This window comes from Hylobates moloch, unplaced genomic scaffold, assembly GCF_009828535.3.
Source record: "Hylobates moloch isolate HMO894 unplaced genomic scaffold, HMol_V3 SCAFFOLD_3, whole genome shotgun sequence".
Lineage (NCBI taxonomy): Eukaryota > Metazoa > Chordata > Mammalia > Primates > Hylobatidae > Hylobates > Hylobates moloch.
The window spans coordinates 29,892,013-29,904,618 of NW_026652278.1; the positions used below are offsets into that span (position 1 = coordinate 29,892,013).

Sequence of the window (12,606 nt, forward strand, 5' to 3'; positions counted from 1 at the left end):
GGGGGGGTTGTCCTTGCACGCCAGCCCACGGGTCCTGCCGGGCCAGGGGTACTCGCTTCACTTGCCCCTCCTCAGTCCATGGCCCCTGAGACCTTTGGTCCTAGAACCCTCGTTCGCCTCCCACCGACTCGCTTGGGCTCCCGCTACCTCGCTGTCCCCAGTGGGAGTGGGGGTGGGTGCATGGGGAGTGCGTGGGTGGCTCGTGAAGGGGCTAAGCCCCCGCACCGTGGGCAGCCGGGTCCTTCACCCCCGGGCTGCGGCGGCCACTGCTGGGCAGTGCTAAGACTTCTCCGGTTCCTCTCGCGGTGCAGCGGTGATGGAAGGGTTAATAGAGACGCGGGGCTTTCCTGCGAGAAGGTGAAATTGAGATCCGGGACTGAAAAGGGGTCGTCCTTGGGTGACTTGAGTTTTTAGCGCCTGCACCACGGACCTTCCTCCCTCCCCCAACTCTGAGCGTGTCCTTGCTGCGGAGGTGGGGGCTCTCTGCGTTTTGGCAGCTGAGACGCACTTGGGAGGGGGCCGACCCGACCCTCCCAACCCCCTCCCCGCCCCCCGCATTGGCTTGACAGGTGCCAGGGCCCGCCCAGAGTTTGGAAGGGGGTGGAGGCGAGGAGAGAGGCGGGCCAGCCCTCGGAGCTGTGGGCTGAGGGTAGAGCAGGATTCTCTGTGGAAGGGGGAGGCTGGGCTCCCCAAATGGCAAACGTCTGGATGTGGGCGGGCTGTAGTTAACTGGGGGAGAGTGGTCCCTAGGAGTTAGGGCTGTGTGTGTGCTGAAGTGGGGGCGGGGACAGACTGCTGCAGCGATCCGTGCTGACACGTGGATTGGCCATATTGACAGGGTGGCTGTACCTGGACAGTCATCCCGGGGTCTGGCCCTTGGGGATGTGGGAGGTAACACGTGGCTCCTGTGAATGGCTCCTGTGCCCAAGTGCCTTGGCCTGTGGATAGGTTGAGGGGAGTGCCCCTGTGTGGTGGATGGATGTAGAGTGGGGTAGATGTAATTGTATGATATGTATGATTCTGTGTGTACAAGTGCTTGCTCACGTGCCTATTGGGACAGGGAAAGTTGTGTCCCGGTTTATGTGTTGGGGGCGTGTGTGGCTGTGGGGTTCTGTGCACATGTGTGAGTCATGATAGTTGTGTGCCGTGAGGATATGTTTACTTGTTTGGGTGCACGGGCTGGGGGTGTGTGTGTGTGGTTGAGATATATCTGGTTATGGGTTGGAGTCTGTGCTCGTTTGTATTTGTGTACCAGTTTGGGACGTGTCCAGCTGTGGGATGAGGTGTGTGTGCATTTGCCTATCACCTGGGTCTGGGGTGTCTCAGGCAGGCACGCCCACTGGTGCAGAAGGCCCTTTCCTCCAGTGAACTGCGGGGTGAGCCTGGGGAAGAGCATTCCTCCACTGTCGCTCCAAGCAGGCCTCAGGTGGGAGACTGGAAGGCGGGGCAAAATGGGGGTTGTGTTCTCTCACCGCCCCCACAGGAAGCTTGCCCTGGGCCTCAGAGGTATAGTGTCCTGGTTGAACCTGGGCTCAAATTCTGGCTCTGTGTGACCTTAGGCAAGTTTCATAACTTCTCTGTGCCTCAATTTCCTCATTTTCTTTAAAACAAAGATGCTAATGTTATCTGCCTCACACACAGAGGATTAAGTATGTTAATGTGGAATAGTCCTGGCACCGAATAACTACTATACAAGTATCAGTTCTCAGCAGCAGCAGCACTTTCTGAAGGCCTGGGACCTAGGCCTGCCTCCATTGCCACTTTTCTCCCTATGTGACCTTGGGCAAATTCCTTCTCTACACTGGGCCTCAGTTTCCCCCTATAAAGGCAGGAGCTGGAACAAATAACCTCTCAGGTCCCCCACCACAATCTCTGAGGCTCAGCTTCTGTGCTGCTTCCTAAGCAATGCAGGGCCACACCCAGGCTGCCTCCCCCAGGGAAAGCCAACCCCCAGTTTCTCTGCCTTCCACTCTCAGGCCAGGAAAAGGATGGATGGAGAAATTTAATTTACATTGGTGTGCTTATGATAATGGCCACTTAGTGTCATGGTTGAAAATGCCAGCTCTGAAGCCAGACAGGAGGAGTTGAGAGTCTGCCTTCTCTCCTCTGTGACCTTGGGTAGATTTCTTAGCCTCTCTGTGCCCATTAACTCTTCTGTACACCACTTTGTGATGGTTTATTATGTGTCAACTTGGCTGGGCCACAGTGCCCAGATATTTGGTCAAGCATTATTCTAGATGTCTCCGCAAAGGTGTTTTCTAGGGGAGATTCATATTTAAATAAATCAGTGGATTTTGAGTAAAGCAGATTAATCTCCATAATGCAGGCTAGCCTCATCCAATTGGTTGAAGGCCTCTTAATAGAACAAAGACTGACACACACACACCCGCCCTCAGCAAGGAGGAGTTCTGCCAGCAGCCGCCTTTGGACTCAGCTGCAGCTCTTCCCTTAGTCTTGCCTGCCGGCCTCCCCCATCACATTTTGGACTCTCAAACCTCCACAATCACATAAGCCAGTTCCTAAAATAAATCTCCCTCTGTCTTCAAGCTCTCTGTGCACCTCCCGTTGGTTCTGTTTCTCTGGAGAACACTGACTAATACACACCTCATATGGTTATAACGAAGATTAGATAAACTAATATATGTAAGCACGCTTAGAACACTGCCTGCCACCTAGAAAGCTCCCCTGGAGGTGCTAGATGCTGTTATTGAATGAGCATCTACTATGTGCTAGGACATTTTCACGTTTCCTCATTTGCTGATCAGAGCCACAGTACATGATGGGTGGTGGGATTCCCATTTTGCAAATGAGAAGCTGAGGCTCCGATGGGGTGACTGCCCACACACAGTCCTTGGCAAACTGAGGATTGGAGTCCATGTTTAGGGCTGTGTTCTGCTCTATAATGAACCTCACGAAGCTTCCCAGGGTCACTCCAGCCAGGGACATTTGCGCAGAGGAAATGGATGCCATTCTGGGGTTCGCTGTAAATCTCTTACTGAGCATAGAGCTTAGACTTGAGGCAAGGCTTAGGGATGGTGGAGTCAACAGAAGAAGAAAGTTCTCAGGAACTTTCTGGAGGAAGCAAGGCTGGTGACCTTGAAAACTGAAGGACAGTTTGGCCTCAAATTTATCTGCATCTTTCTTCCCTCCATTGAACCTGCTCCTTCCAGCATCTTCCCCATCTCAGGAACTAGTACCATCCACCCCATTGCTCAAGCCCAACATCTAGAAGTCACTCATTTTTTGTTTTTTGTTTTTTTGAGACAGATTCTCCTGTGTTGCCCAGGCTGGACTGCAGTGGCATGACCTTAGCTCACTGCAACCTCTGCCTCCTGGGTTCAAGTGGTTCTCCTGCCTCAGCCTGCTGAGTAGCTGGGATTACAGGCGCCCGCCACCACACCTAGCTAATTTTTGCAGTTTTAGTAGAGACAAGGTTTCACCATGTTGGCCAGGCTGGTCTCGAACTCCTGACCTCAAGTGATCCACCCATCTCAGCCTCCCAAAGTGCTGGGATGACAGGCGTGAGCTACCATGCCTGGCCGAGAAGTCGTCCTTGCCTCTTCCCTTTCTTTTACCTGCCAACTCGAGCTGCAGAACCACCTGTCTCCCCACCTCCACCATCACATGCGTTAGAAGCCCCCTTCATCTCTCCAGGAAGACCCCACCTTCCTACCTGGTCTCACTGCTTCTCTATTAGACCTCTACCTGACATTCTCCACACCACAGCTAGAGTGAGCTCTTAAAAAATATTGATCAGCTGGGTGCAGTGGCTCACCCCTGTAATCCTAACACTTTGGGAGGCCAAGACAAGAAGATCACTTGAGCCTAGGAGTTCAAGACCAGCCTGGGCAACAAAGCAAGATCCTCTCTCTACCAAAAAAATAAAAACAATAAATTAGCCGGATGTAGTGGTGCACGCCTGTAGTCCCAGCTACTCAAGTGGCTGAGGTGGGAGGATCACTTGAACCCAGAAGTTAGAGGTTGCAGTGAGGCATAATTGTGCCACTGCACTACAGCCTGGGCAACAGAGAGAGACCCTATCTCTAAATAAATAAATAGGAAGAAAGGAGGGAGGGAGGGAAGAAGGGAAAGGAAGGAAAGAAGGAAGGAAGGAAGGAAGGAAGGAAGGAAGGAAGGAAGGAAGGAAAGAAAGAAAGAAAGAAAGAAAGAAAGAAAGAAAGAAAGAAAGAAAGAGAGAAATTTCCTGCTTAAATTCCCCCAGGGACTCCATCCCACCCAGAACTAATTCCCTACCCTGGCTCACAGAGCTTGTGTGACTTGGCCCCTGGCTGCCTTCCTGACCTGGGCTTTACCCCTCTCGTCCCCACCCATCACACTCTGCTCAGCCACACCAGTCACCTTCTGCTCCTTAAATGCATCAAACACATTCTTCTACGTGGCCTTTGTACCTGCTCTTCCCTCTTGCCTGTAATGTTCTTCCCCGATCTTTCACATGGCTGGCTCCTTAAGATTTCTGCTTAAAACTATCACCTTCTCAGCGAAGCTGCCTGATCCTGCACTGTCCAGCCTCCCCCACAGATTACTCCTCTTCTTCCCTCCTCATCACTTCCCACACTCTAGTGATCCTGTGTGTTTGCTTGCTTCTTCTCTGTCTCCCACCACCTCGAGAGCAAAGACCTTGGCTGCAGGGCTTGCACCAGCACCAGGATCCACTGGTACTTTTTGAATGGGTGGGTGGATGGAAGAAAGCATGCATGAATGAGTGAAACTTGTGCAGGGTCAGGAAAGAAAGATCATTGTGGCTTCAAATTGGGAATCATTGCCTGGAAAGAGGAGACATTTTTCTGGTTTGGGAGCAGAGAGCAGAAGGCTTTGGTAATCCAGAGAGAGCACATGCACAAAGGTAGAGGGACAGGACTAAGTGTGGCTTGTTTGGAGACTGACCTAACTGAGCATCAACTATGCCAAGCACTGTGCAACGTGTTCAGGCTATAGGAACATGCCTTTCTACCCTAGAGAAGTTTGCAGTCTGCTATGGGTGATGAGCTATATAGGAGAATGTACTGGTAGATGGAGGGAAGTGAGGGAGCAACATGGTTACCTGAGGAAGAGCAGTCCAGGCCGAGGGCACAGCAAGTGCAAAGGCCCTGGGGTGACGGCATGTGCTGGCTCCTCATGACACAGTAGGGAGGCCTGTGGCTGGGATGAAGAATAGTGGAGGGTAAAGTGGAAGGAGGTGAGAGCAGAGATGTAGCTGGCAGTGGGGAGGGAGTAGGGTGAAGCAGCGCCACGTAGGGCCTTGCAGGACATTCTAAGAATTTTGACTTTCATCGAGTGAGATGAAGATTCACTGAAGGGTTCTAAGTAGAGGCAGGGACATGATCTGGCTTCAATCATAGAATGACGGGGATTGACTAGGCAGGATGGGTTATGATGTGCAAGGTCGCGGGGGCAGCTAGCCAGGTGAGATAGGATGGGAGCTCTGGCAGCAGTGGAGGGGGCAAGGCACTGAGGGTGTTGGACAGACTCCGATGACTGGATGTGGGCCTCGAGGGAGAGTTTGTGTGGGAGCTGGGAAGCACCTGCATCAGGTTGCCTGGGGTCCCACTCTTAGGCCGACAACTTGCCAGTCACGTGACCTTGGGCAAATCCCTTCGCCTCTGAGAACAGGTTATCTCACCTGTTCTGTGGTATCAGCCAGGGTTCAACTAAAGGAACAGAACAAGTGGGAGGTATATATTAAGTGATGTAGTGTAAGGAACTAGCTTACACAATTGTGGGGGCTGGCTAGGTAAGTCTGAAATCCTATAGCAGGCCATGAAAGGGGGCAGGCTGGACCCCCAGGCCCAGGCTGGAGCTGCTGTCCACAGATAAAATGTCTTCAGGGAAACCTCCACTCTGATGAAGGCCTTTCAGCTATTGGCTCAGGCCCACCCAGGGTGTTTTAAATAATTTCCCTTATTTAAAGTCATCCGGTCATGGTCTTTAATAACTATAAAAATACATTCCCGACCAGGCACAGTGGCTCATGCCTGTGATCCCAGCACTTTGGGAGGCCTAGGCGGGTGGATCACCTGAGGTCAGGAGTTTGAGACCAACCTGGCCAACATGGCGAAACCCCGTCTCTATTAAAAATACAAAAAATTAGCTGGGCGTGGTGGCAGGTGCCTGTAATCCCAGCTACTGGGGAGGCTGAGGCAGGGAGAATCTTGAACCCAGGAGGCGGAGGTTACAGTGAGCTGAGATCACACCATTGCACTCCAGCCTGGGCAACAGAGCGAGGCTCTGTCTCAAAAATAAAAATAAACCATTCCCCAGCAACACCTAAATTAATGTGTGATTGCATAACTGGGGACAGTAGCCTAGCCAGGTTGATGCGTACCACCTGACCATCATACCTGTCAAATGGGGTTGTTACTAGTAGCAGCGACCTGGCCTGCCCCAAAGTGCACAGGGTTCAAGGAGGTGATGCCCTTCGAGGGGTTTTGTGCTGTGCCTGGCAGTAGGAAGGGCCTGTTGTTGTTAGCTGTTGTTGCTTCCCCAAGGTGGGCACTGCTCCAGGAGCCCCAGCGGGACTGGAGCAGACTCCCCAGAGCAAGGGGTTCTCTTGAGACCTGCAAAGATCTCATGCCTCTCACCCAGTTCTCTAAAAAGCTGCTTTTCGCCACGGCGCCTAGCTGGGAAGTTCTGAGGTGCGCCACTAGGGGGCACAGGTGGCCACGGAGCCTCGGGATTGTCAGGGCCCTGGGGCTGTGGTCAGGAGAGCCTGATGGTTCATCCAACCCAGGAGTCCTGTGGAAGCTCCAGCTCGTTTACATGCAGATGAGCTTGCTCAAGAGTGTTGTTGCAAGCTTGTTCTCTTAGGCAAGTGTTGATGTTCCTCATGAAATCCTGTTTACTTTATTCTTCTCCTCAGAAAATTAGTGAGCTCAGCCCCACCTCTATCTCAGCGACCATAAAACCGTATTATTGGCTGAGTTCATGAGATCAGCATTAATGTAGTTTCACTGCAGAGAAGCAATGTTGCTTGGGGTTAAGAGTTTAGGTTTTGCAACAGGCAGACAGGGTTTGAACCCCAGCTCTGCCATTTGTTATTGCCGTTTTAATCATTGATAGATTAAGAAAGAAGGGGAGAAGGTGGTCTTTGCGTTGAGACATTTATTTCCATTCTGTGAGTCCCAGGAGGAGACGACAGGGCGTAGATCAGCCATTGCTGAGTATTCCGTTGAGTTAAAAACGCGGACTCTGGAGCCAGAAGGCCTAGTTTCATGTCCCGGCTCTGCCAGCTGTGTGATCTTGGCAAGTCTTTCTCTGTGCCTCATTTCTTCACCTGTAAAATGGGGATAATCAGGTTTTTTTCATTGGGTTGAGGATTGAATGAAAATTCCTGAAGTGATAACTCCAGCCCCGTGCCTGGCCCAGAGGAAGCACTAAGGGTGAAGCAGCTTTTACTAAGAAGAGGAGGCAGCACCGGAGGGGTTCATCTCAAACAGGAGAGCGCTGGTTTCGGCTTTTGACCTTTCTCAGGAGTGACTCCTCAATCAGACAGGGGGAAGGTGGGGCGTGCACTATCTCATCATTGCCAGGAGCCTCCCTGCAGCAACCTGGGTAGGTGATCTTGTCCTGTTTTATAGACCAGGAAAGGGAAGTTAAGGAACTTGCCCCAGGTCAGCCAGACACAGGATTCTCTTCTTATTTATTTATTTTTTGGGGGACAGAGTTTCGCTCTTTGCCCGGGCTGTAGTGCAGTGGCGCAATCTCGACTCACCTCCTGGGTTCAAGTGATTCTCCTGCCTCAGCCTCCCGAGTAGATGGAATTATAGGCATCTGCCACCATGCCCAGCTAATTTTTTGTATTTTTAGTAGAGATGGGATTTCACCATGTTGGCCAGGCTGGTCTCGAACTCCTGACCCCAGGTGATCCACCCACCTTGGCCTCCCCAAAGTGCTGGGATTACAGGCGTGAACCAACATGACTGGCCTTTTTTTTTTTTTTTTTTTTTGAGACAGGGCCCCAGGCTCTGTCGTTCAGACTGGAGTGTGGTGGCACAACCACAGCTCACTGCAGACTTGACCTCCTGGCTTCAAGCAATTCTCTCACCTCAGCCTTCTGAGTAGTTGGGACTACAGACATGCACCACCACGTCCGGTTAATTTTTGTATTTTTTGTAGAGACAGGGTCTCGCTATGTTGCCCAGGGTGGTCTTGAACTCCTGGGATCAAGTGATTCTCCTGCCTCGGCCTCCCAAAGTGCTGGGATTACAGGTGTGAACCACAGCACACAGCCTAATTTTCCTTTTTATGAGTTTGGTTTTTATTTATTTATTTTAGTTTGGTTTTTAATAAAGTGAATTTGCTTAGAGCAAGACTCGCCCATAAGTTCTGGCCACTATTAAGGGTCGGTCTATGGACAGGTGTGGTGGCTCGCGCCTGTAATCCCAGCACTTTGGAAGGCCGAGGCGGTCGGATCACCTGAGGTCAGGAGTTCAAGACCAACATGGTGAAACCTTGTCTCTACTAAAAACACAAAAAATTAGCCGGATGTGGTGGCAGCACCTGTAATCCCAGCTACTCGGGAGGCTGAGGCAGGAGAATCGCTTGAACCCAGGAGGCTGAGGTTGCAGTGAGCCAAGATGGTGCAACTGCACTCCAGCCTGGGTGACAGAGCGAGATTCCATCTCAAAAAAAAAAGGGTTAGTCTACCTGAAAAATTTCCTCTATTCTCCTCCTTTTATAGAGGAAGTTTTTAAGAGAGGGATGGCCGCTTGCCCAGGGTATGGGGTGGGCAGAACCTGGTCTTATGCTGGTCAGCACTCCCACCAAGCCCTGGAACCAGGTGGAGGTGTGAGGAGGGTTGTCCTGAAGCAGAGGAAGCCGGTGTGTGAGGTCTCTGGTACCTCCCTTCCCTTCAAGGTAAATACCTCAGCAGGGCACTGGCAGAGCTGGGCTCTCTGGCCCTCTCTGGGCCTGCCCTGCCCAACCAGCAGCAGAGGGAAACGGAGGGAGACGAGGCAGTGGCAGCAGGCCTCCTCCCTCCAGAGCGCAGGCTTTGTGAGGCTTTCACTTCTCTTAATAGTTTGTTGGCTCCTGGCCCCACAGAGTGCACAGCTCAACGGAGAAGGTGGGACCTTTTCAGGGATTCATTAATACTAGGCAGGATGGCTTGGGATCTGCAAGGTGGAAGGAGGGGCGGCTGGCCATTGTGGGAGAGGCTAGAGATGGCCCCGAAGGACAGAGGAGATTGTGATGGGCTGAAGGGTGTGGGTAGGGCACCCCGCAGGAGGGACATCCAGGCATGAGTAAGGATGTGGAGCTGGAATGAGTTTTTGCTTTTTTGTTGTTGTTGTGGGTTTTTCTAGTGTTAATTTTTAACATGGGGTCTTACTCAGTGGCCCAGGCTGGAGTGCAATGGTGCGATCAGGGCTCACTGCGGCCTTAAATTCCTGGGCTCAAGCGATCTTCCCACCTCATCCTCCCAAGTAGGTGGAACCACTGGTGTGCCACCATGCCCGACTTATTTATTTATGTAAGAGACAGAGTCTTGCTCTGTCACCCAGGCTAGAGTGCAGTAGCGCAATCTTGATTTACTGCAACCTCCGCTTCTCAGTTCTCATGCCTCAACCTCCCAAGTAGCTAGGACTACAGGTGCCCGCCACCATGCCTGGCTAATTTTTTTGTATTTTAGTAGAGATGGGGTTTCTCCGTGTTGCCCAGGGTGGTCTTGAACTCCTGAGCTCAGGCAATCCACCCGCCTCCGCCTCCCAGAGTGCTAGGATTACAGGTATGAGCCACCATTTCTAGCCTTTATTTTTTATTACTGATTTGTTTATTTATTTGGTAGAAACAGGGTCTCGCTTTGTTGCCCAGGCTAGTGTCGAATTCCAGGCCTCAAGTGATCCTTCTGCCTCAGCCTCCTGAAGTGTTGGGATTACAGACGTGAGCCACCACACCTGGCCTGGCATGAGCTTGAAAAGTCTGAGGGAAGGAGAGGTGCCCATCATCCCGGCAGGAGCGAGGGTAGGGCAGGAGATGAGTCTGGAAAGGAAGTCATGGAGAGTGTATCATAAGCAAGACCTTTTAAAGCAATTTCTGAGGTTTTCTTGTCCTCCTGAGCTACCCATCCTCAGTGAGAAAGTCCCAGGCTACTTAGAGAACATGGCCAAGATCTTCCTGCCACCCTCCAATGGCCCATTTCAAAAGAGAGCATGTCTTTTGAAGGCGTCGGCTTCTGGCACATCTTACCCAGGCTCGTGGTTTGTTTTGTTTTGTTTTGTTTTGAGACGGAGTCTCGCTCGCCCAGGCTGGAGTGCAATGGCGTGATCTCGGCTCACTGCAACATCTGCCTCCCAGGCTCAAGCAATTGTCCTGCCTCAGCCTCCTGAATAGCTGGGATTACAGATGCATGCCACCACGCCTGGCTAATTTTTTGTATTTTTAGTAGAGATGGGGTTTCACCATTTTGGCCAAGCTGATCTCGAACTCCTGACCTTGTGATCCACCCTCTTCGGCCTCTCAAAGTGCTGCAATTACTGGCATGAGCCACCGCAACCAGCCTCTGGGCTGGTGTTTTTAAACAGTTTTTATTTTCATGGCTCTGGGTCACCAGCCTGATTTTACCCTTGGAGTTCAAAGCCATCTAATTGGAAATGAAAGGAGCCTGATTGATTTGGCAACTCTGCGGCCAGCCCACGTGGCGGTGATGCGATGGAGAAAGTGAGTGCTGCTCACGTGTGTGTCTGCGCCACGCTCCCTGGCCCGAGGTGGCTGAGCCCCACTGCCCAGTTGGCCTGGACACACAGAGCGAGGCAGCGGGGGGCGGGGGGAGGTTGGGCGGGGGGGGGGGGGTGGGGGGGGGCGCAGGGGCGCGGCGAGCGCTCCCCGGATCCTGGAATCCCCAGAAGGAGGCAGCTAGTTGGAAGCCTCAATTCCCTCAGCCCTGCTTGCACAGCTGCCTCTGCCCCCTCACTCCTATCACCCAGTTTCTCCTGCTAGGAAAATAGGAAGTTGGTCCAAAAGGGAACTGCACGGGCAAAGGTGAACTGCAGAATCTTGAGACTGCTCATTGAAATACAGATTCCCAGGGCCTGCCCAGACCTACTGAATCAGCGTGTCTGGAGTGACGCCCAGGTATCTGCATTTTTTCATTTTCTTAAGAGAGCGGGTTTCACCATATTGCCCAGGCTGGTCTCGAACTCCCAAGCTCCTCAAGCAGTCCACCCACCTCGGCCTCCCAAAGTGCTGGATTATAGATATGAGCCACCGCATCTGGCAGATCTGCATTGTGTGTGTGTGTGTGTGTGTGTGTGTGTGCGCGTGTGTGTGTGTGTGTGTGATGGAGTCTCACTCTGTCACCCAGGCTGGAGCGCGGTAGTGCTATCTTGGCTCACTGCAACCTCTGCCTCTTGAGTTCAAGTGATTCTCCCACCTCAGCCTCCTGAGTAGCTGGGACTACAGGCGCCCTCCACAACACCTGGCTAATTTTTGTATTTTTTAGTAGAGACAGGGTTACACCATGTTGGCCAGGCAGATCCTCCTGCCTTGGCCTCCCAGAGTGCTGGGATTATAGGCGTGAGCCACTGCATCCAGCCAATCTGCATTTTTGACAGGCTTCCCAGGGCTTCTGAAATCAAGCCAGGGTTGCATCTTGGATGGGTCATCCATACGGGTTGATGGCTGTGTTCAGGGTAGACAGGCAGCAAAATGGCAGAGGGGTTGGCATCCCCAAGATGAATGGTGCCTGGATGATGCCTGGATGGCTCCTTGAAGAACATTCAGTTGTCTCCTGAGATGGGAGGGTGGGCTACCAGGGCAGGAATGGAGGACAGGACTCCAAGTCTCTTACCCCTGAAACACAGCCCAGCATTTGGAGCCTTGGAGAATGGCTATCTGAGGGGCCTACCCAGCCCTGACCTGATGAGAGACACCATCTGCCTTTCATTTCCAGAAGGTTTTGTTCCTGGGGGAGGAAATACCCAAATTGTGGTCCAGCAAAGAAATGTTTCCCACCGTGGCCCACGGCCAGAAAGTCACTGGTTCCTCACTTCAGCATTTGGTTTATAGACACGTGACAGAAGAGGCAACCTTTCCAGTGATGACAAAGCCGGCAGAAAAACAAAGACGTGGGGGAAATGTGCATTACTTATTGTTTTAGCACCTTTTTCTAATCTAAAGTTACTTTGTTTAGAAACAGAAAAGTGGTGTGTGTAACTTAGTCGGCACGTGGCATTTTTAGAATTGGTCTGTTTCGAAATGTGAAAAAAAAATATTTTTTTCCTGAGTTTCCGTAAAACTTAGAAGTTTACAGGAAAAACATGCTTTTCCCTGACTCTCTTCTTTCTGCTTTGCCCCCTGGATTTCATCATTGCCATGTGTGGCTCAAGAAGCTGGCTCGAAAATGTATTTTGTTATTATTAGAATAAAGTCTTGCACCAAGACAACTGGGTCATGTCAGAAAGTCCCTTTGCTTCCTTGTGCTCAGAAAAAGAGTCTGCTGGGTGTGGTGGCTCACGCCTGTAATCCCAGCACTTTGGGAAGCTGAGGTGGGAGGATCACTTGAGCCCAGGAGCTTGAGACCAGCCTGGGCAACGTAGTGAGACCCCTTCTCTACAAAAATAAAAAAAAAAAATTAGTCCAGTGTGGTGGCAC

At 51.7% G+C, this 12,606-nt stretch overlaps 1 protein-coding gene across 2 annotated transcripts in view; it reads left to right on the plus strand.

Moving 5' to 3' along the window:
* SH3PXD2A (SH3 and PX domains 2A) overlaps nucleotides 1-12,606 on the plus strand; it is a 286,817-nt gene that overhangs the window by 181,838 nt on the left and 92,373 nt on the right. For both annotated transcript variants that reach the window (XM_032178540.2, XM_032178549.2), the window contains exon 7: nucleotides 12,146-12,158. In XM_032178540.2, coding sequence (XP_032034431.1) covers nucleotides 12,146-12,158 — 13 coding nt within the window. The remainder of the gene's footprint in view (nucleotides 1-12,145; nucleotides 12,159-12,606) is intronic.